The sequence below is a fragment of the Phyllostomus discolor genome, chromosome 3 (assembly GCF_004126475.2).
Source record: "Phyllostomus discolor isolate MPI-MPIP mPhyDis1 chromosome 3, mPhyDis1.pri.v3, whole genome shotgun sequence".
Taxonomy (NCBI): domain Eukaryota; kingdom Metazoa; phylum Chordata; class Mammalia; order Chiroptera; family Phyllostomidae; genus Phyllostomus; species Phyllostomus discolor.
The window spans coordinates 210,787,298-210,809,760 of NC_040905.2; the positions used below are offsets into that span (position 1 = coordinate 210,787,298).

At 56.2% G+C, this 22,463-nt stretch overlaps 1 protein-coding gene across 7 annotated transcripts in view; it reads left to right on the forward strand.

The window, feature by feature from the left end:
* Nucleotides 1-971: 971 nt before the first annotated feature.
* The window catches only part of FUBP3 (far upstream element binding protein 3), a 47,530-nt gene continuing 26,038 nt past the window's right edge, over nucleotides 972-22,463 (forward strand). For 3 of the 7 annotated variants that reach the window (XR_004902382.1, XM_036022378.1, XM_036022379.1), the window contains exon 1: nucleotides 972-3,386. Coding sequence is in view for 5 of the 7 variants with exons in the window: in XM_036022378.1 (XP_035878271.1) it covers nucleotides 3,062-3,386 (325 nt within the window). In the remaining 2 variants the exon portion in view is untranslated. Of the gene's footprint in view, nucleotides 3,387-4,291; nucleotides 5,141-13,365; nucleotides 13,472-22,463 lie in introns of all 7 variants that reach the window. The other 4 variants (XM_036022380.1, XM_028519492.2, XM_036022381.1 and 1 more) reach the window with 3 other exon arrangements.

The following is a 22,463-nucleotide window of genomic DNA, read 5'->3' on the forward strand; positions in this document are numbered from 1 at the left end:
GAATTGAGCACGGGCTGCAAACCAAAGCATGAAGGTTCGATTCCCAGTCAGGGCACACGCCTGGGTTGCAGGCCACGGCCCCCAACAACCGCACATTGATGTTTCTCTCTCTCTCTCTTTCTCCCTCCCCTCTCTAAAAATAAATAAATAAAATCTTTAAAAAAACTCAAGAAATCTACCCTCCCAACACCTTTAGAAGTAAAAAGTTTAACAAAGTTTAAGGATAAAAGTTTAATGTAAAAAATAAATTTCTATATACCAGTAATGAACAAAAATGGATCATCAAAATTTTAAAAGCATACCATTTACAATAGCACACACACACAAAAAAATAAAACATGAAAAATTTAGGTCTGCATCTAACAAAATATATTCAGGATCTTGATCCTGAAAACTACAAAACACTGGTGAAAGAAATCAAAGTAATCCAAAATAAATTCAGAGACGTGTACTGTTAACCGAGTGGAAGGCTTGCTGTTGCTAAGATAGGAATCTTCCCCAGACTGATCTGCAGATTCAACACCTCCTCCGTGAGATTATTTTGTAGGTATCAACAAGCCACGGTTCTGCTCAGATAAGGGAGCTTAAGTAGCCACAACAATTTTGATACAGAGTAAACTTGGAGGACTCACGCTACTTCCTTGTAAGATTCACTGTAAAGCTACAGCGAACGAGACAGCAGGGTGTTGGAGAAAAGGCACAGGTGCGCGTGTGTCAATGGCAGGCGCAGAAGTAGACCCGCACCTGTGTGGCTCATCTTTTGACCAAAGTACAAGGCAACTCCATGGAGAAAGCCTCATCCTTTTACAGTTAGTGTGAAACAAATGAATATCCTCGTGAAAAAAAAATGAGTTTGACCCATACTACACACCTTAGGCAAAAGTTAACTCTTAATGAATCACAGACCTAAATATAAACCCTAAAACAATAACACTCCTAGAAGAAAACGGGAGACGATCTTTGTGACCTTGAACTAGGCAGTTCTTTTATTGGACGAAACACCAAAAGTATGGTGTATGAGAAAATAAACTGGGTTCCATCAAACCTTAAAACTTTTGCTTTTCAAAATATTGGAAAGCTATAGACTGAAAGAAGATTTTTGCAAATCATGGATCTTATCAAAGGTATCCAGAGCATACAAAGACCCCTCCGCATTTGCTAGATGCTAAATGTTTGCATCCACCGAAACCCAGGCGTTGAGATCCGAATGCCCGGTGGTGTTAGGTGAGTCCTGTGGAGGGTGATTAGGTCACGAGAGCAGAGTTCTCACAAACAGGATGAGGGCCAACGAAACGCCAGGCACTGTGCTAGGTGCTGGTGACAGCTAGGTGCTGGTGATGGCCCCTGTCTCAGCAGAGGTTTTATTCCAGCAGAACAGGCAGATAGTAAACAAATAATTACATGGGGATTTAAAAACAGTTGTGATACACATGAAAATAATGAGGTCCAGGGTGTTAGTAGAACATATAACAGTGGACTTGAGTCTGCCGTGGTCTTCCTCTTCTGCCCCAAGAAATAAGTAAGTTGCCTGAAGTTGGTCAACCAATAAGAGAGGGACCTTGTCTTTTTCCTTGGGTATTCTGTGGTCTTTGGACCAAACTTGAATGTACTTTGTATTACAGCCAATAGCCCTGTTTTCACTATTTATGCTCAGAGAGAGAAACAGCTGAAATGTGATGAATAAACGTATCTGAGGTTTTGAAAAATATTCAAAACAAATTATCACTAAAACTGGGTCAGTGAAACCTTCCCTGTCCTGGAAGGCTGATGTCACACCCTTGATTTTTACAAGCATAGCCAAGTTAAAACATTGAACACGGACAGATGCGTTGGCAGGTATCATCCCCGCCTTATGATAGCACGGTGACAGCCACACAGCCCGCTCTGTGCTTTCCTATGTGGGCTGAGACATTTTTGTCAGAAAGTGATCATCCTCAATATTGCCATTTTGCCAAATACGTTCCTTTTCCCTTAGCTAGGAATTATCCTAATGTGGCATTATTGAATTCAAAGTCAGTTTCCTATGCACCTACTATGTGTCGAACTATAGGGATACAGGTTGGGGGGTGGGGGATCAAGCTGTGCGTGGAAGACATTCACAGTCTAGTAGTGAAGTCATGAAAAACGAGGAGCTGCTCTTGAGTATCGGGCGGTTATTCTTCACACCTCTCCCCCCAAAACCCAAAGCTCTCCTACCATGCTGACCCAAGGGACCAAGAGAAGTCACGCTGGGTTGTACTTCTTTCTTTCCCTTTCTTCCAGCTTCTCTGGCTTCCCAGCCTCAAGTTGGGCATAAAATGCTGGACAGCACGACTGCCCACGGAAACCCAACTCCTTGGCGTCACACCTGCCTCCCACAAGGTGTGTCCAGAAGCCCCTAAGCCTTGGTTCTTTTCTGGGTGCTTTGTGAGCTAAGAGCCACCTCAAAGGCTCAAGTGTGTAGCGACACTAAGGTTCCTTCTCTTGCTTTGTAATGTCTGTACCCAGTCACTACCATTTCTTAAAAAAAGTTAAGCATTCCAAGAAGCCCTCTTGCAATACGGTCGGCCTTGACTTAGCAGGCACGGAAGCAAAGGTGGTCCCCTGGTGTTTCCTGCTTCCTCGGAGTCCCAGGGGAAGGACTGTGAGAGGATGCCAAGCTGGTTTTCCAGTGGGAGCGTCCTTCCTGAGCTGTGTCGCTAGGCAACCCCAGGTGTGACGTGAGCCCCTCCTCAAGCAAACTGATTACGGTGCAAGAACTGGGGCCAGGGACTCCGTGCCACCATGGGGCACTGATTTTGGGGGGTGTTGTCCGTTGCCCTCCAGCCTCCCTTTGGGTCCTCATGGCGCCATTTCAAAGCGCTCCGTCCCAATCTTCCAAACCAATGGCCATTTCTGGGCGGGTTGCCAGGGTCAGACTCTCGGGGAACCCGCACGGCTCGGGTGCTGCCTTTTGGGAGAGCCACGTCACTCTTCTCTCAGTTTCCGAAAAGCCGACAGCCGGACACCTCGGGCCACATTCGAGCTTCCAGAGCCCGTCACGGCCGCACCATCGACCAACCGGGACCGAATCACGTCTGGGATGGGCGGGGCCGCAACCTGTACCTCCAGACCCGACGGCGGCCTCCCGCGTCGGCCCCGCCCCCCACTTCCGGCCGGACCGCGGTCACGTGTTCTGACTCGCCCAGCAGACGCGGCTCCTCCGGCGTCCACTGTCCCGTCTTCCCTTCCGCCGGAAGTGGGGCGACTTTCCTTTTCCGGCTACGGGTCCCCAAACGGAGGGGGAGGCCGGACGGGGCAGCGGAGCGGCGGCGGGGGCGGTAATGGCGGAGCTGGTGCAGGGGCAGAGCGCTCCGGTGGGGATGAAGGGCGAGGGCTTCGTGGACGCCCTGCACCGGGTCCGGCAGGTACGGGCGTGGCCGGCTGGCGGGAGCACGGGAGCCCGAGGCGGGGCCGGGCCGAGCCCGGTGGGGAGGAGGGGGTCCGGCCTGGGGTCTGGAGGGAGCTCGTGCTGACGCCCTAGCCGGGCTTGGCGGTTCCTGGGGGCTTTTGCAGCTGGGGCGGAGCCGAGAGATGGGGCGCCTCCGCGAGGCCCAGGCCCAGCCTGTCGGGCGGGTCTCCCAGGTGCATGCAGCTGCTGGGACAGGGTTTGCCCGGGACGCCTGGCCCCATCGCTTGTGGCCAAAGCTGGACCTTCAGGGCAGCCAGCGAGGGTGGGGTTCTGAGGTTCGCGAGAGGAGGTGACAGGGGAGCTCACGGGGAGGATCCGGGTATAGACAGGAGGCGGCTGTCTGAGGCCCAACAGCTCCGTAAAACTTGGAAAACATAGTCTTCGGACTTTCTGTATTTCGAGGGTGGAGTGGAGAAGTTCGAGGGTTTTTATTTTTGAGGGTGCTCTTTCTTGGAGAGGCGAGAGAGGAAAATGTTAAGGAGTTGCGGGTAGTCCATAAGACGTAGAGATTCCTTATGGGCAAGAGTGTTGCGGGGAAAATGTGATATAGACTCATTCCAGCAGTGAAAATTTACCATCTGACAATGTCGTGCATTTTGTCAGACTTAAATAAACTGATTTTTAAGAGTTCACAAGCTTCCTTGGAGAATGAACACGGGGCCTGCCATATGGGGCCTCTGACACGGTGCCTTGACCAGAGCGCGTCCCTGAGCTGTGTGTAAAGCTCACGGGCGAGCCAGCTCGGCCACTGCGGCTTCTGCCAGGGCCTGGTGTCCGGCATCTCCTCCTGTCTAAGTGTAGGCATACTAACCGATGTTTTCAAAGTTGGGCTGTAACTAATTACTGCTTGATTCCTAACAGAGAGCCACAGGATTGTGGTAGAAGATCCACTCGGTCACGTGAAGACACGGTCTTTTCCATCTCTTTCCAGTATTCCAGGGGCGGGAACCCTACCTGTCTCCCAGACACTGGCTTTTCATTTTAACACTGACGCTCCTGTAGACATTATGTTGGATCCCAGAACTTTCCAAACCTGTGGTTCCACCCAAACTTTTACCCGGTGACTTGTTGCTTACTGCCCAGGCACCAGCCAGTACAGTAGTGAATACCCACCTTCCTTAGACTCCAGAGCCAGCCAGTGCTGTCATGGATGAACATGCCATCCAGCTCCCCTCCAGCGCCCTGCTTGCCGGCGTGTCACACTGCTCTCCTCTGCTCTGCAGGGTCCTGAACCTTGTTTCTCACTGGCTACTAATATGTAATGGCTTTCACTCTGTGCCGCTGTGTGACAGTCACCTTGTCGGCCTTCTGTGCCCAGGAAGAAGTATAGTCACTGCCCTAAAGAGCGCAGAGCCTCGGCTGGCCGGAGGCCTGTAGTTGAACGTAAAATGAATTTTGAACCATTGAGAAGACTTTCTGCTTCTCTTGAGCCAGTGGTTGAGCTCATGTTCTTGGACAACCTGCTCGCGAGGGAGGGAGACCCTCTGGTAAATGCTGACCTAATGTGGATTGTGGAAGCAGTGGTGTTTGCTACTAGCAGAGAAAACTTCATTGGAAATGTTCCCAGCTCTGAAATGCACCATTGACTGGAGCGGTAATAAGCCCAATGGAGACACTGCTGTGAGTGTATTGCTTCTGAATGTTAACTGCTGGAGGTCGATACTATCTCCAAGGATTTGATGGCCTTTAAAAACTAAAGCAAAGAAACAGGTTTGTGGGTAATTTTAGGTTTCTTTATAGATGTGCACTGGGCAAGAACACAGCAGTAGAAATCTGAAACATTGCATGCTGACAGCCACACTCGCCCGAGAGGCGCTCGCGTCATTCAGGCAGCTGGATGACGGTGGTCTGTACCTCTCCGCTGTAGACACAGCATGTTGCGGAGATGCGGTTTTTCCCTAACAGTATTTGGAAGTAAAAGACTGTGTTTATGGAAATGATTGCAAAGCTTCCCCCCTTCTTCTGTGCCCTCGTAAACACCAGCAGCAGTCCAGAAGGCCCTTGCAAGTGTGCTGAGCGGCAGGAGGCTCTCTGGCGCTCAGTTTATCTAGGAAATCGTAGTAGCGTCTGAGTTGACTCTGCTGGGATTTGAACCTGCAGGTTCCCTTATGGCTGGTGTTTGGAGTCCAGCACCCATCTGCTCAGCTTCCCTCCTGGCATCTGGAAGCCTCTGTCTATATATATAGCCTTTGAACTTTTTCCAGCAAAGGGAACCAATTGTTGCTGCTAGTGCTTGGCACAGCGGACAGTCCAGGCATCCCGGAGGGAAGTTCAGAAGCGTAGAAATGCGATCTGATTCGGTGCCATTGATGAGTATCTCATGCTGCTGGGCATTAACCAACCCTCGCGTCAGTGCTGCGGTCGTGGGCGGGTTCGCAGTGGCAAAGGGCCGTTTCTTCGGCCTGTTCGGAGAGGGCAGCATCCTAACGGGAGTGGGAGGTGGGCTCGGGGCCGGAAGAGGTCGCCCTGTTCTGTGGCTCCACTGCACCCCTGCCCTGACTGTCTCTCTGGGTTATAAGGGACCTCATGGAGATTACGGGCGAAGAGATAAAAATGTTTGATTTAGTTTTCCAAGCATCCCAAAATGTGTCCAGAAAGCCCGCTGCTGGTGGTTTAGTAGCATCCGTCATCAGGGGCACGCACATTTGCACGCGCACAGGACAGTGTGGCACCGCAGTATGTTACGGATTCCCAGCAGCCTTCCCTAAACCAGACCCGCTGTCTGCCGGTCAGCAGCTACGCAGAAGAGATTCTTGGGCCAAACGGCTGCTGTTTTCTTGGGACTTCTGACTTAGACCCAGCCAGTGCCTCTGTATTGCATAACTCCGCAGTATTCCAGCCCCATAATGCCCCATTACGTTGATTCTGCACCCAAGCGATCGTGGTCAAGCCACTGTAGACTCAGTAGAAAGTTATGTTCAAACCTGTTTTCTACCAGCACTTTGAAAAAATACTGAGTAGCGAGGGCCCTCAGAAGCCCCGCAGTACTCCGGGAAATGCCTCCCGGGGCTGCTGCCCCACGCCGAGCCCGAGCGGTGGGTGGTTTGGCACGAGCGCTGCACACGGGCGGCAGCTTCCCCGTGAGAGCATGCGCATCCGCCATCGGGAGGAGAACCCCGTGTTCTTCGGCCACCAGGTGCCCCCGGGGCGACACTGCCTGTGCTTGCGTAGCGCGCGGTGTTTCTGACGCAGAGAGCGTAGCGCGCGGTGTTTCTGACGCAGAGAGCGTAGCGCGCGGTGTTCCTGACGCAGAGAGCGTAGCGCGCGGTGTTCCTGACGCAGAGAGCGTAGCGCGCGGTGTTTCCGACGCAGAGAGCGTAGCGCGCGGTGTTTCCGACGCAGAGAGCGTAGCGCGCGGTGTTTCCGACGCAGAGAGCGTAGCGCGCGGTGTTTCCGACGCAGAGAGCGTAGCGCGCGGTGTTCCTGACGCAGAGAGCGTAGCGCGCGGTGTTTCTGACGCAGAGAGCGTAGCGCGCGGTGTTTCCGACGCAGAGAGCCGGGTGTGCTGACGGCTCGGTCGCTGTGAGTTATGCTCCGATGAGGCCGGTGGTTGGGTAGCTCAGGCCGTTTGACTGGGCACGCGGTCCTGCGTGTGCCTGCGTGTTAGCGTCCTCAGACACGTGAAGAAAGCCGCTGTCTGCGGGAACCCCGGGACCCGGGAGGTGCCCTGCAGAGAGCGAGGCCTTGCGGCAGGGTCTCCCGTTTGAACGGCAGTGCTGATTGCGGCTTCGGTGTTGAAGGCAGACAGTACACGAACGGTGTCTGTGCCTCAGACTCCTCTGTCCCCTCGGAATCGGGTGTGTGTCGTCAGAGCTTGGTCTCCCCTGAGGTCCCAGTGGTGCGTCGTCAGAAGTTTGTATAGAGCAGAGGTCTCGAAGGGGGGCCCGCACGGTGCTGCCACCGAGTAACCAGCAGGAATTCACGTACAGATGGAGATTTCTAGCTTCTCCGGGAAAGGTCTGGCCGCACTGTCCCTGTAGTTTGCAGCCACGGCGGTCGACGGGAGCCGGGTGGGCTCAGCCCCTTTGCAGGGGTTGCATCTCCGGGTGCCTCCCTTCCCCCCCTTGACTCATGTTCGCGTGCCCATTGGGATGCCTGGCCAGTGGCCTTTTCTCCTCGTCCTTTTTCACATTATGAGCCCATCACCACTGGTTTTCTTTTGCAACTGATAATGGAAAAAACTTGGGTGGCGAGTTGGGCAGTCTAAATCTGCAAGCAGCTACGCGACCTTGGAGTAAGCTACTCTTTCCCAACATTCGATCTGCCAGCTTTTAATACTCATGGCCCCACGGAAGGGGCTCGTGGATAGATAAGTTAGGGGACTCCGGGGTTAAGTCAAGTGAATTGGCCTCTTTCCTGTGAGACTTCTCGTTGCCTGGCCCACACCCTTGTGCACCGAGGCCCACAGCGTCTGGAAAGGGCATTGTAAGCATCTTCCCTCGTGCCCTCTTTCCACAAAGCCACATCCCGTTTGGTGCATCAGACTCGGGGAAGTGTGGAGCTGGGTAATCTGAGGGGTCCCTGCAAGCCCACTGATACTCAGAGCTTGCATCTAGCTGAATTTGAAAAAAGAAACTTTTGGCCACATTAGTTTGGCTCTTCCGTTCTGTGTTATACAGCAGGTCCTCAAAAAAGGTCTTTTCATTCCGTGTTTTGTTACAATGATGAGATGCCACAGGAACTTTACTCTTCTATCGATTAGTGATTAGCATGTGGTAAAATTTGTTTCTTTATATGTTGTTTGGCCGCAGTTCCAAGAACCCTTGGATGAGGGTTCTACCATTACCAGCTGAGTCACCAACGAGTCATCCGCCTTCCTTAAGCCTCAGTTTCCTGGTGTAAAAGGGAGATCTTGAGGGTAGGAGTGATTTTTTTTAAAAGTAGTAGCTAATGCTAGAGGTCGGGAGGTGGGGCGGGGCAGGTCCTGAAGGGACCCGAGGCAGGCTTGGGGGGGGGGGGGGGCGGTGATGTTGCATTTCTCACCTGGGTGCTCTGGCTCAGGTGTGTTGGTCTGTGGAGCCACACGCGTGTCCAGGCGCTGTTCTGTTCTGTTACTCTTCAGTTAAAGGTTGGAGCAGCAAACACCTCTGGCTTCTTACCACGCGCCTGGCATCGTCTGGGTGCTCTGCGTGGTCCCCTTGGTGTCCCCTTGGCTGTGGCTGCAGGAGGCTCCCAGTCCCGCAGCGCTACAGCAGCAGCCACTTTCCAAGGCCGCTGCGGGGATCACGTGAGGGCGCCGTCGGGCTCTCAGGGAGAGCGCGGTAGGCGGGGTGTACTGCCTGGTCGCGGTAGCTGGCTAGACTGTGGGGCGCAGGACCCTGCCCTCCGGGGCCTCCCTCAGCCACAGCGAGGCTGCTCTGGCCACACCCAGTCCCTCCTGTGCATTCTTCGGGGCCCAGGCAAGGCCACTCGGGGGAACTGCAGAGCAGGGGTTCCGGGGAGGCAGGTCGGGCTCCTGCTGCCTGGGCGGCGGCGGCGTGAGCATTTGCCTCTATGCGCTGGGTGCACGAAGATCAGCAGCAGCTCTGTTCACAGCGTGGGCACGGTGCGCGGATGGCTCAGTGGCACCCGGTGGCGTTGCCTGCTTCCAGTCAGTGTAACGTTCAGTGGGCGTGCCGTTGGTGGAAGTGTGCACGGCCTCTTCTTTGGGTCTGTGGGGTGAACTACAGCCTGTCATCAGAGGACGAATGATTCCCAGAGCTCCCTTTCAGGTGCGAATAATTAATTGCCATGTTTATGTACTTAAGTGATTTGTGTAGCACCTTTGTAATTTTTGCCATGTTGCAAAAATCACTTAGTCATTTAAAATTTAGATTTATTTGAAACATTTTTCAAATGGGAACTAAGTCATTATCGTAAGTGAAAAACTTTGTCGTGCATTGAAGGTAACTGTAAGAAATATGTTTTATCCATGTACTTCCCAAAGTCACCTGTGTGGCATGTACACTGAGGAGCAAGGCCATTGAGGGTCTTGTCCAGGGTCACACACTGAAGGGCTGGCTGGGAAACCAGACCCGTGCCTGACTCCTGCCCCACATCTTGCCACCTTCCGCACTCCCGCTGGCTGCTGGCAGTGGGTGTAAACCCCCTGCGTCACGGTGAGTTATGGTTCATCTCGCACTGTGCTCAGAACAGCGCAGGCAGTGAGAGAACCCGTTCTCTTCCCCCGCCTGCCCCCCAAAAGGGGGGAAAGCAGCTGAAGTGGTAGAAAAATTAGTTGCACAGTCCCTTTAAGGTCATACTTTCACTTATTTAAAATCATTTTTTAATTTATTGATTTTAGAGATAGAGAGGAAAGGAGGGGGAGAAACATTGATTTGTTGTTCCACTTACGAATTTATTGGCTGATTCTTGTCTGTTCCTTGACCAGGGATTGAACCTGTGACCTTGGCGCATTGGGGATGGTGCTCTAAACAGCTTGAGCTACCTGGCCAGGGCTCAAGGTCATGCTTTCAGATGACTGGAGCGGCCTTGGTTTTGTCAGAATATTCTGGCTTCCGTGGCCTGTGCCATTCACTGAGAACGTACCCTACTTCCCTTAAGCAGCTGCTGTTCAGAATGGTTAGTCATGGCGTGCGGCGTGCTGTGAATCACCGGGTTTTGCGTCCTCAAGAAGTGAAGTCCGTTAAGGAAAGCATTAGGTGGAGGGAAGGGAGGTCCTTGGTGCTGTGGTGGCAGGCCTGGGCTGGGACGCCATTTTTGGCCACTTACGAGATGTGTGACTTTGGACAAGGCCACTGAGGTTCTCTGAGCCTCACTTTTCCTTATCTTACAAATGGGAAGAATAATGCCAGCCTCCTAGAGAATCGCCATAAGGAGTAAATGAGATACTGTGTTTAAAATGCCAGTAGTCGCCCTGGCCCATGTGGCTCAGCTCAGTTGGTTGGAGTGTTGTCCCATGACTGAAAGGTTGTGGGTTCGATTCCCAGTCAGGGCACGTACTGTGGGTTGCAGGTGGTTCCTGGTCAGGGTGCATACAGGAGGCAACCAGTTGATGCTTCTTCTCCCGTATCAGTGTTTCCCTCTCTCCCTAAAAAGCAATGAAAAAATGTCCTCAGGCAAGGGAAATAAATAAATAAATAAATATTAAATCTAGCACAGTGCCTAGCAAATAGTAAGCACTCATTGAATTTTTCAGCTGGTGATTTTAGTACAGTGTCATTTCTTGGAATTAGTTTACATTTGTATAAAGAGAGGAATACATTGTTTTTTATGGTATATTGTAATGGAGAACGTAGTATCAGTGTAAATAAATTACGGCACAGTTGTGTTGAACTTGGAGCTGACACTTAGCCGGCCAGGGTTTAAATGTATCCTGTTGCCTGCAGAGCCGCACCCCTTCCCCACTGCTGGCAATTTCCCAAATTGCAGGTACCCGAAGCAAGTGTGATTTAAGAACGAGTCTGAAAGCTTGGGTCCCATTCTGGAAGGACGCTGACTGATACAATCAATGTTAGGAGCAGGAAGCTATTGTAACACCTTCAGCACGTGGGCTCTGGGGGAAGACAAGGAGGGCCAGGGCCTCAGGAGTAACATTCTAGCTTCCTTGGCCTGACGGCAAAAGATCTGGAAGCCTAGAGGCATTGTGGGAGGGGAGCAGGGAGGGGCCTGAGGCCTGAGGCCTGAGGCCCTGTCTTTGGGGGTTCCGTCACATGCACACTGTCGGGGGCTCCGCCGGCAGTCGTGCCCTTTCCTCTGTGTCCCGGGGTTGTCGTCATCTCTGTCCTCCTGAGTGTGTTTTGGTGCGCCCTTAAAACCAGCGAGGCCGGTGACCTCGGGAACCCTCACGCCCGCCAGGCAGCGCACTGCTGCTCAGTTTGCCCGGGGCAGACACCAGGGCCTCCCCTCCTTCACCCGCCTGCGCCCCCAGCTGAGCCCTCGCTTCTGCACCTTCAGTGAGTGGCCAGCCTCCGCTGGCTCACCCGAAACAAGCGCGGGGAGCAGGGCTGCACGCCGGTGGCGGGGTGACGTTGGGCAAGGTGTGCACGGCACCTTGTTGACGAGCAGATGACCCCTTGCCCTGAGAGACTTACCTGGATGTGGGAGGTGGGGGTTTTACCAGTAGTCGAGCTTAGTGTTGTAAGTGTTGACCTAAAATCATGTTTTTAAGCAAGTAGCTGTCTAGGCCACCACCATCTCCAGCTTAGACAGGGATCGGCAAACTTTTTCTTTAAAGGTCCAAGTAGTAAATCTGTGTGCGCATGTGTGTGGCTTTGCACACACTGTACGGTCTGTAACCATAATGAGGGGGCGCGGCGCCCCCCGGTCGGGCTTTCCTTAGGGAGGCAGGCGGTTCTCCGGGCGCCGCTGGCTCACCCCTGGGCTGGAGTGGCTCCCAGTGGGCAGTCCTGCTCTGGCCCCCATTTGCCTCGTCCGAGGAGACCTCCAAAAACAAGTCAGCACACCACTCCCTTAGGACGTCTTGTAGTTGGTCCGACCGCCCTTTCTGTAAACTCCAGGCCCCTTTCCGTGACCTGGAGAGCCCCGTGTGAACGCCCCCCCCCCCCTTAGAACACATCCATTCCTCGCACTCCGGTGATGCTAACCTCTCTCTCTGTCGGCCCCCTGCTGCGGAGCCTGCTCCTGCCAGGGCCTCCGTGCAGACCCTTTCTCCTGCGGGCGGCTCTCCTCGCGTCCTGCACAGCCCGCCCCGATCGCCCCGTTCAGAGCGGCTCTCCCGAGCGCACTCTGCCTATCCCCGTCTCCTGTCACCGGCGTCATGCTTGCTGCCGGCTGAAACGGTCACTCTGTCGTGCGTCTGTGCCTCCCAGCGGCCGCCGACTCCAGAGTCGGGGCCTGGTTCCTCTCATTCGCCGCAGGCGGCCTGGCGCCTGGAACAGCCCAGCACACAGAGGGCGACTGGCGCTTCCTGGGTGAACCGCCTGGTCTTTTACAGCCCGGGCCTTGGGGACGTGCCCTCGGTGTGCACAGCGTTTCAAAGCCTGGGGAGCAGGTGGTGTCGTACCCAGAGGGTTGTGAGTGGAGACCAAAGGGACTCGCCCCACATCACAGAACCAGTAAAAGGAGGGACAAGGCCCCACCCGAGGGTACCCGGTGTTTAAATCCTGCCGCGGGTTTTCAGGATTATCTCTGGCTGTTTGTGTGGGGTAGTTTATCCTTGTGTAGGTCCCAGAAGGTGTCAGGCTTTCGGGAAAATTGGGACAAATTCAGAACTGCTGTTAAAACTTTGCTTTTGATTAAATCAAAGTGTCGATTTATACAAAGGTCATTTAATTTAAGGTCATTTTACCAGTGAGCACACAGCAGGTAAGTAAGGAGTTCTACCTAGCGTTTGTTTCTGGCGGGAAATTTTTCATAGCTGTGCTCTGTTTTGAACTGACAGTAAACGTGAAAAGTGGGGGTCTCTCAGAGAGGCCCCCCCTCGCTCCGGGGCAGCGCTGCGTCCGCACGGCCCGGGCAGGCGGCCCTCGGCCCCCCACTGTGCAGGCACCGCCGGCGAGGGGCCGGGAGCGGCTTGGCGTGTCGCGTCTCTGCAGATGGCAGCGGCACTTCCACAGACATTGGAATTAGCAGGATGGAGACAGCCCTACAGAGCTGTCGCCTTTGAGCAAACACAGCCTTTTCCATGTTGTTGGGGAATTTGGTTTTTAAAGCAATCCTGGGGTAAAACCTTCTGAGCTGTTTTTTGTAATGTCAGCCTGCTGTTTTTCTTCAAATGCAGTGTACCTGCATTTTAAGTGATGGCTTAAAAATACTGATTTGCTGGTGAAAGACCCATTTTTGGAACTGTTCTATTTCTGGAGACACATTAAGACCCAAAGAGAACGCCGACCCCGGCCTGGCCGGCCAGCCACGGGGGTTGGGGAGAAGGGGGGCAGTGGCCCTCTGAGGGGGGCTCTCGTCTCCCCCCCCCCCCCCGGCCCCGGCGGAGCCCTGACCTGTTCCTGAATGTTGAAATCTGCTTCTCTCCGTAGATTGCTGCTAAAATTGACTCACTTCCTCACTTGAACAATTCCGCACCTCTAGTGGACCCCTCCGTGTACGGGTACGGAGTGCAGAAAAGGCCCCTGGACGACGGAGGTAAGTTGTCGTACGGGGCTTCGCCTTCCCGGGGGCAGTGAGCCGGCCCGCTGAGCGGGGTGAGTCGGCCGCTCCCGAACAGGACCCCCGCATCCGTCTGAGGGGTGGCTGAGGGGTGTTCAGGCTGGTGTCTCCCAGCAGTTCTCCTGCCCTTGAGTTCTTACTTGCATTGCTAATAACACAGGGGTCTCGGTAGCGGGCTCTCGGGCTTTGCGCGTCAGCTGGGAAGTAATCGGGCGGTTTTGCTGGATGCGGCGCTCCGTCTTTCCGGGACACTGCAGGAGCCGGAGCTCCTACGGCTCTCCGAGAGCGGCTGCACTCTGGTGCGTGGCTCAGAGCTCACACGCGGGAGCAGGTGGCGGCCTCTCCGCCGTCCGTCTGCCAGTTTTCCACCATCCCCACTGACAACAGGGTCTTGCTAGAAACACCCATTTTCTTCCATTCACGTATCCACTCATTCACCGTTCGTTGGTTTATTTCCGTACTCCGTCCCTCGCCCCTCGCCACATGGGAAGCCAGTAAGAAGTGCCTGTCACTGGCACCCTGGCAGGGTGTCCATTACCCGTGTTTCTGCAGAGAACTCGCACGTCCTTTATCTCACCTCGTCTCCCACGGGGTGTGGAAGGGGCTGCGAAACGCGCTGGATGGCACGCGAATATTCACGGATGGAGTAGGTGGGGCCGGCGTCGTCTTTCTGTCCCATCGACCCGTGTGGGCGTCCGGCCGCGAGGCCCCACCGTGAACATGTGCACGTGTGTCCGTGATGTGTTGTGTTTTCCTTTTTGTTGAATGTGTTGGGGGGACACCGGCTGTGGCATATTATTATGTGAAAAACAATCCAGGTGCACAAAAGTGTGTATTCTGTAATCAACTTTTCCCCAGAAAGTGCATGTTTTTATATACGTGGAAAAAATGTAACTTTTCATGACTGATTTCTCGGGTCTCCGTGGGGCTCTGAAAGAGGAGCGTGCCGTGACTTTTAGACGTGGGAACCGTTTTGGAGTAACTGTGTAGATTCACACTGTGACGGCCTGAAGGGTTAGCATTTGGGTGTGAGCACTCTTGTCTGTGTAAGGAAACAGTGTGCGTCTCGGGTCGCACGCACAAACACCTGCCCCGGGCTGTCGGAATGGGATGGCCGCCCGGATGGCCGCTCCCAGACGGCGCCCGCGGTCCCTGCCGGTTTGTCTGGTGGGAGTGGCGCTTAGACTGCGTGTGACCTGCCTTCCGGAAGGGCTTTTACCTTTTTAGGGCAATTACGCTTCTGTCCCTCCTGTGAGTCATCAGGGGAAAGGAAGGGCTACATATTCTGGCTCTGAGCACTTACCTTGTTAATGGACAGAGTCTCTCCGGCCCGCGGTTTCCAGCAATCGAGATCAATGCGTTTCACAACTCCCAGCCGCGCTTTGTCGAGGGGTATGTAACGCTGCCCGCGGTGCTGCTGCTCCCTGTGTCCTTCGCGTGGGGATAGCCAAATACTTGCAGATGAAACCGCCGGCATTCTGCAGACTTTTTTCTCCCATTAATCCTTTGCGTGGCCATTTGAAAGAAATTAGCAAAAGGTTCTGAACTTACTAAAGAGACCTAGGGGGCTAGCAGCTGTAGCCAGCACCTCACCATTAAGTCCAGAGTCTCACTTGAACCTTCAGTTCACTATCATTTTTTGTACTTTTACCTTTTTGAGAACCACGATTGGTTGGTTGGTTGGTTGTTTGGTTGGTTGGTTTGTTTTGCATGGCCGTCTTTTGGGGACTGTGTCCTTATAATCAGAAAGTGACCACGGTTCCTCTTCCCTTCTCCTAAGGGATAAGCCTGCTTACAGTGGGAAGGAACTGAGCGAGAGCCTTTCGACAGCAGGCTAGGTCTCGTGGCGCCTCGGGTGCCGGCGTCCTCAGACGTCCCTCGGGCGTTTTACATTCTGCGCTACAGTTCGGTGAGGTTAATCCTCTCTTTTTGAGCACTGCTTACATTACACAAATGGTTTTTCTCCAGATTGGTCTCTCCTGGAGAGCCTGAGACTTGCTGCTGGGCTCCAGGGACCCCGGGCAGCGGGGCCAGCCACACCTCCCGGCGGCTGCCGTCTGGCCGACCCGGCCCGGGCCGGTCTGTCCTCCCGAGTCAAGTCGGGACGCGAGCGAACAGACCCTGTCCAGGACCGTGTCCGAGTTTGCCGGGCAGCCTTCTCGGGCCACAGCCTTGCTGTTTGTGGGGTGAAAGTTCAGAAATGCGGACTTTCTGGCTTTCCTGTGACCCTGGGTTCTTTAACCTTTCGGAGGTTAAAGTTCAGTCCCCTAGAAGTTTTTGGAGGTGTTACTTAGGTCTGTTTAAAAGTACGTCCACTCTTACGGCGACCAGAAAAAAACTTTAACGTGAGGTTTACGGGGGACGTTGAGATAGTCGACCAGGCACGTGACTGGGAGGCTAGAACTAGTGCTGGGCGGTAGAACCGGGAAGGCATGGCTCCCGACCAGGAGGGGGTCTGTCCGGGGTGTGTTCCCCAGGCGGTTGGTTTGGAGAGGCCTGTCATCTGGCTGCTGGTTCCGGAGCCGCCTGGGGCCCAGCAGGAGTGGGTAGCGCTGAGGCCTGGGTGCCCTGCCCTCCGGCTCTGGGCCACGTGACTGCGGCTCCCAGCACCTGCACTGTCGGCACCCACGCTTTCTAACAGTCTTCGAGAGGTTAGAACCTCCAGTTCCGGAATCTCCCTGCTGGCCTGGGGCGTGGCGCCTTATATCCGCGCCTTATATCCAGTCCTTAATCCGTGCCTCGGCCAGAGCCGGTCCGACCTGTTCCGTTCCTCCGCCCCAGACCCGCTGCAGGTCCCAGGAGCCGGGAGGTCCAGCCCGGCCTGGCGTCAGCCGCCTGCCCCTCTGCCCTCACTGCCCTGTCCGGCACCCCATGGCCGCCTAGTCCTCCGCGTCTTCTCCTCGCTCTTCCAGAAGCATGTCCCCCACGCCAGCTCCTCACCTGGCCGATTCCCGCTCGGCCCGTAGGCCTCGGCATTGACAGGGAAGGCTCCTCCTGGAGACCTGTCCTCACGCTCCTCTTTGACCTTCTTCAGTGCCTCTTCATCTTCTCCTGTCGCCTGCCCTCCTCTCCCTTCCCCTCCTCTCTCCTCCACACGCGCGGTCCCCGGGGAGTAACCGCGCTCTGCCCAGAGCTTCTGAAGACGTGGCTCGCCTGGGGCAGATGGCAGGGTTCGCGGTGTCTGTCCCGGCCAGGTCCCACGTGCCTGGCCGTGGAGCCGTTCCCCTTCCCTCCCCCCTCACAGAGCGGGGGACTGAATGCTGGGTGCGCTCGCTGGTCTGCCTCTCTGTGCCCTCTGGTTCACGTTTGCACGGTTTCCTGAAGAATAAGCTTCAGAGTTAGAACAGCATCAGCCAAGCGACTCAGGCCTGTGACTTTCGGAACCTAAGTCAGGCACTGACAGGCTTCTTCGTGAACGGCCTCTCGGGAAATACTCAGCAGGCCTTCCGGTCTCCGGGTCTCCGGGTCTCCGTGCCGCCTGCTCCGCCCTGCCGTGGGCGCCGACAGCCGCGAGGACGCACGTGAGCAAACCGGCAGGGCTGTGCTCCGGCGAGCCCTCGTTCGCAGGAGCGGGCAGCTGGCCCTCGGGCAGTGCTCCAGCCTCCGATCTCCCGTCAGCCTTGGGGGGGGGGGGCTCACGAGAGCACGATCTCCGCCTTCCGCGAGGGAGGCGTGCAGAGGGTCCCCCACCCCTGCTTCCGTGAACGGACGCCCTGTCTCAGGTCCCGCCGTGGCCGCCCGAGAGCGCGAGCGAGAGCGGGAGCGGCTTCCGATGCTCAGCCCCGGGCTGGCTGACGGGTGGGGAAGCCCGTCTGCTCCCCGTCCCCTTCGCGGGTCCGGGGGCCGTGAGCGCACCCTCTCCGCCCCCGCCCACCCCCGCGCCGTGGAGTCTGGTAACTGTGGCCTCTTGGGCTCCGGAGCAGAGGGGAGCGGACCCCACTCTCCCTCTCCCCTCCCTGTCAGAGGCGGCGCCCAACCTGAACTTGGGCGGACACGCACTGTCCCTGCCGCTGCTGGGGCGGGGCCGGGGTCGGCACGTGAGCGACTCTGGAAACACGCCTGCCTTCCAGTCCTGTCTGAAGGGGGTTTGTGGGGTGAAGGGAGAAGAATTCTTGGGTGTACCGTCAGGTTAATCGTTTACAGGAGAGTTGGGATAGAGTATGTCTGCGGTCCTGTCCGAGTTCTGTCAGCCCGTGTGGCGTAGGGCAGAGATGGGGGGGTGGAGAAAGAGTGAGGAAGGAAGACTTTGCAAAACCCCGGACTTTCGAAGAGGGCGGGGGGCCGGGGCGGGGGAGGCACCTGTGGAGAGAGCCGGGCTTTCTGCCCCGAGGGGGCCCGGGCCGCTCAGGCTCACGCAGCAGCCGCCGGTCCTGGAGCCCCTGCCGGGCCGGCGGGTGAGCAGAACTAATCCGGAGGCAGGCGCTGGTGCTTTCCCTGAACTGGGGGGGAGGGGGAGGGGCGGGGGCTGCCGGGCAGAGGGGCGGGGCTGCAGCTCCGCTCCTGAGAGCTGTGGGGAGGGGCGGGCGGCCTGGTACAAGCGGGCGAGGCAGACCCAGACCCAGACGTGGTCAGGCAGCCGTCTCCGAGCTGGGGTAGGCGAGGACCTGCCCGGCTGGGTGGGCACGCACCAGTGTGAGCAGCCCCGCCCAGCTCCTCAGGCCTGTGCGCCTGTCCCCCAGCGGGGGCTCCCTGAGACGCATGTCTGCGGCAGGTCTCGTCCCCACCCCCCCTTGTCACACGCTGCGTCCCCGGGGCTGGTCAGACCCTCCCACCCCTCAGAGTGGGTGGGTCCGCCGTCCGGGTGGGAGTCCCAAGGTCACAACACATGGGAGTCTTGGTGAGAGATACTGTGGGGACAGGGTCCGATTCTGATTTCATGCAGGTGACAGCTCGTGGCAAAGGCTCGTGGGGTCGCCCATTTTAGGGCTGTAATTTGGAGGTGAGTGGTGGTCCTGTGGGCGCTCGTGAACACGGGTGTGAGCGGGAAAAGGAGGCGAGGTTTTCTCCCTGGCAGAGTGTGGTGTGACTGGTCGGTCACGTCTGACGTTGACTCGGGCAGCGGCGGAAGAGTGGGCGTTTCCCACCAGACGCAGGGGCGAGCCCCGCAGCGCCGGCTCGCGATGGAGGTGCAGCACCTGCGGTGGTGTTCACGACCTGTAGCCTGCGGGAGGGCTCAGGTGTCGGGTTCAAGGGGACTCATAGTTTCTTCAAAGTGCCTTTAGCGCCCTGGCCGGGTGGCTCAGCTGCTTAGAGCGCCGCCCCCGTGCCCCACGGTTGCAGGTTCAGTCCCTGCGGAGGACACACAAAGAAAGGGTCGCCGCTGCGTGCACAGGTCAGGGGGACAGGTCGGTGTTTCTCTCAAGTCAGTAAACAGCACATTTGTTCTAAAGTCCTTCTAGAGCATACGTGACGGAGAGCGGCTCTCTTCTCTGCCTGCTGGGTGTCGGCGTCACCCGAGGAGCTGTCAAACACACCTGCTGGCACAGCCTCTCGGGCAAACTTAGAAAACCACACACACACTTACCCTCCAGCCCGCGGTTCCACTCCTGGGCATTGATTCCCACGGAAAGAAAATTTGTCTTCACACAAAACCTATCCACACATCTTCATGACAGCTCTGTCCGTAAGAGCCCCGAACTGCAAACCACCCAGCTGTCCGGCAGGCTGGGGGACAGATTGGGGCGGCCGTGCCGGGGACACCACTCGGCAGCAGGAAAAGCACAGGCTCCTGACGCGCCCAGCACCGACTTCTCGGGGAGCTGTGCTGAGCGGGAGAAGCCCGCCCCAGGTGGCTGCATGCGGAACGAGGGCATTTATAGAACACTAGGAATGGAGACCGGGTTAGTGGTCGCCGGATAGAGTGGGGGGGGGCTGCTGTGGGTGAGAGGAGAGCTCTGCTGGAGAAACCCTGGCACCTGAACCCCTCGTGGTGTGGCTGAGGAAGCCAGTGTCGAGAAATCGGCCGCTCGTCTGGCTGGGGGCAGGCGCCTGGGAAATGCCAGAAGGCAGGCTTTGCACCCGGGTCTCTGTCTCCTAGGCCATGGTAGCGTGTGCTCGAAAGTGTGGGTTCCGAAGCCTGGTGGGTCAGGGTTTGAGTCCCAGCTCTGCCAGTTAATTGTGTGATTTTGGGTAATTGCTGAACCTCTCTGAGTCCCTGTTTGCTCATCTGTAAGTGGAGATCACATCTACTTCATGAGGTTGTCATCAGGATTGTAACAAATTATTTTCAGACTTTTTTATTCATTTATTTTTTAGAGAGAGGGGAGGGAGGGAGGGGGAGAGAAACATTGGCTGGTTGCCTCTCACACGCCCCGAACTAGGAACTTGGCCTGCAACCCAGGCATGTGCCCCGACCAGGAATCGAACCAGCGACCTTTCTTGGTTCATAGTGACTCAGTCCACTGAGCCATGCCCGCCAGGGCTTCAGACTTTTAAAACACTCCTTACTGTATGAGAAATGGATCGTATTTCCATCAGAACTAGTTAGTAAACACATACTAAAACACGTAACTGATACAAAACTTTTATGAAAAAATGCATGTTGTTATAAATGGTACACTTTGTTTTATATTTCTTTTTTTTTTTAATTTATTTTAAAAAACTTTTTTTTTTTTTTTTTTAGAGAGAGGGGAAGGGAGGGGAAAAGGAGAGGGAGAGAAACATCCATGTGCAAGAGATACATCGATTGATTGCCTCTTGCAGGCCCCCAGCTGGGCACCTGGCCCACAACCCAGGCAGGTGCCTTGACTGGGAATGGAACTGGGGACTTTTCAGTTTGCAGGCCGGCACTCGGTGCACTTAGCCACACCAGCCAGGGCTTATATTTTATTCTTTAATAAAGCTGGTCGTGAGCCCCTAAATTAATTTCCTGACCACTGGATTAAATGGAAATGAGGCATGGATGGTGCTGTAAATTAGCACCATAGACTTACTCTTCCTCTTAAGTTTACTCTGCAGGCCCCAGGGTCTGCACCGCAGGGAGGGGTGCGGCCGGGGTTCCCGGCACCTCCACGTGCCTAGAGCCCAGGTCAGGACTCCGCCCCTCGGGGAGCTTCCTGCTTTCCCAGCCGGACTCCGGGCTTCTTGAGGGCAGTGAGGACCTGGCTCTCCATCTGACCCTCACACTGTCACGGTGCCCGGCGCCTGGAAGGTGTGACGGGTACAGAGTGCACGCGGGCAGGGGCACTCGCCGGTGCCCGGTTCTGAGGGCACCTTGCTGGACGGCGAGATGGGGCTGTAAGAGCAGCCCCTCCCTCCGGGGCTCCCGGAGGGCGAGGTGGCCCCCTGCGGGGGAGGCCCCTAGACAGGTGCCTGGTGAAGCCGGTGGTGGTGGCGGTCTTCCCCCGCAAGCGTGTCACACCGCAGGCGAGAGGGACGCTGTCGTGGGGGGCTTGGATTTACTCTCACTTGTAAAAAAGACTGATTTACAGAATTAGGAGCAGATTACTGGTCCAGGGACTTCCAGTTGAACTTGGCGCATCAGAGTTTCGTGGCCCCGAGGCACGAGTTACTGCTCAGGGCACAGAACACAGGGAGCCTTTGTGTCGTCCGTGGGAGAGAAGCCGCTCAGACCCTCCGAGCAGCACAGAAATGGCCGCAGCTGACCGACCGCGAGTGCAAGTGCGACAGGCCCTGCGGGGCTCAGGTCGGCCGCGGTCAGAGCCAGGGGACCCTGGAATCCGAGCCCGGGCGCCGGAGGGTCCTCTCCAAAACCTGGAGGGGACGGTCAGCGTTGTCTGCTTGCTTGGCCGGCTATCCCCCGCCTGCCTCTGGTCTCCGGGCCTGAGCCGGGGGCCTGCGTGGCACCTGTGCCGTCTGGGCGTGAGGGTGCTTTTGTTCCGCGGGCTTTTCTGGAGGGGGCGGGGCTCGCTGTCACAGTGGACGCCTGTTGTACAGCCGATCTGCGCCCCAGCGATACTGTGCTAGCGCTGCTTTAGGGGACAGAAAAAGGAAGGCGTTCTCCTTACTGGTGGGTAACAGTGGGTCCGGCCGCCTTCCATTTTTTATTCAAAAATTATCACTGAAATTGGCAGAGTATTCCTCTTCGGAAAGACTTTCTTGTGTTGCGGTGTGAGTGTTTTCCGTGGGAAGCTCGTTTTTCCGCAGCCCCGGGGGCTTCCCATTTATGTGGTGTGCAAGAGAAGTGAGAAGTGTGCCTGCGTGTGCGTGTGCTTGTGTGTGCGTGTGTGCCTGCGTGTGCTGGAACTGAGCAAAGGCACCATTAGGGGGAAGAGGACTGGTTGTTCAGAACTTTTTTCTTGTTTGCAGTAAAATGATGGTAGTTAGCATGAACTTGAGCTTGACAGTGTGCCATGCGCCTCCCTCATTGGACCCCCTTCCTTGTGAAGACCGAGTAGAACCCCCGCCCGGCGCCCCTCGCCCCTCCGTGGGGTGGGACGTGAGCCGCTGGCTGTGTGAGTGCTGCCCGGTGCCCCTGGCCCGGCTGCTCTGTTTGCGTTTCGGCACTGAGTGGGGATGCTCCCACAGGGGCGAGCCGGTGCTCGGGCCTCTCGGCCTTGGGCTGCGCGCTGGTGTGGGGGGCGGCGGGTGCTTATTCTCGGGGTCCCCCCCTGCCCCCGCCTCGGACTCGGGTCTGGCTCTGAGGGGCCATCTTCCCCGGGGGCGCCTCTCTAGGCGGCCCGTCTGCCTGTGCGGGGTGCTGGCGTGCGCACTTCTACTTTTGGTCTGTGAGCACCCCGGTCCACAGCAGAGCAGCTGGCCGGCAGAAGCCACCTGTGTGCGCGGCCCCTGTGACACGAGCTTTGCCAGCACAAAGGAACCTCCTTTTCTGTGATGAGCGCAGCATTTCAGACGGCTTTCGACAGGTGCCTGTGGCTTCTCCAGAATCTCATGGAGTTCTTCCCTGTAGCCTCGCCCTTTACGCTGTTTCTGTGGTTTTTCCGTCCGAAATAGCCAACAGCGGTCAGCCTCTTGACGAGTCTCAGCACACGGACGGCACAGTGGCCCA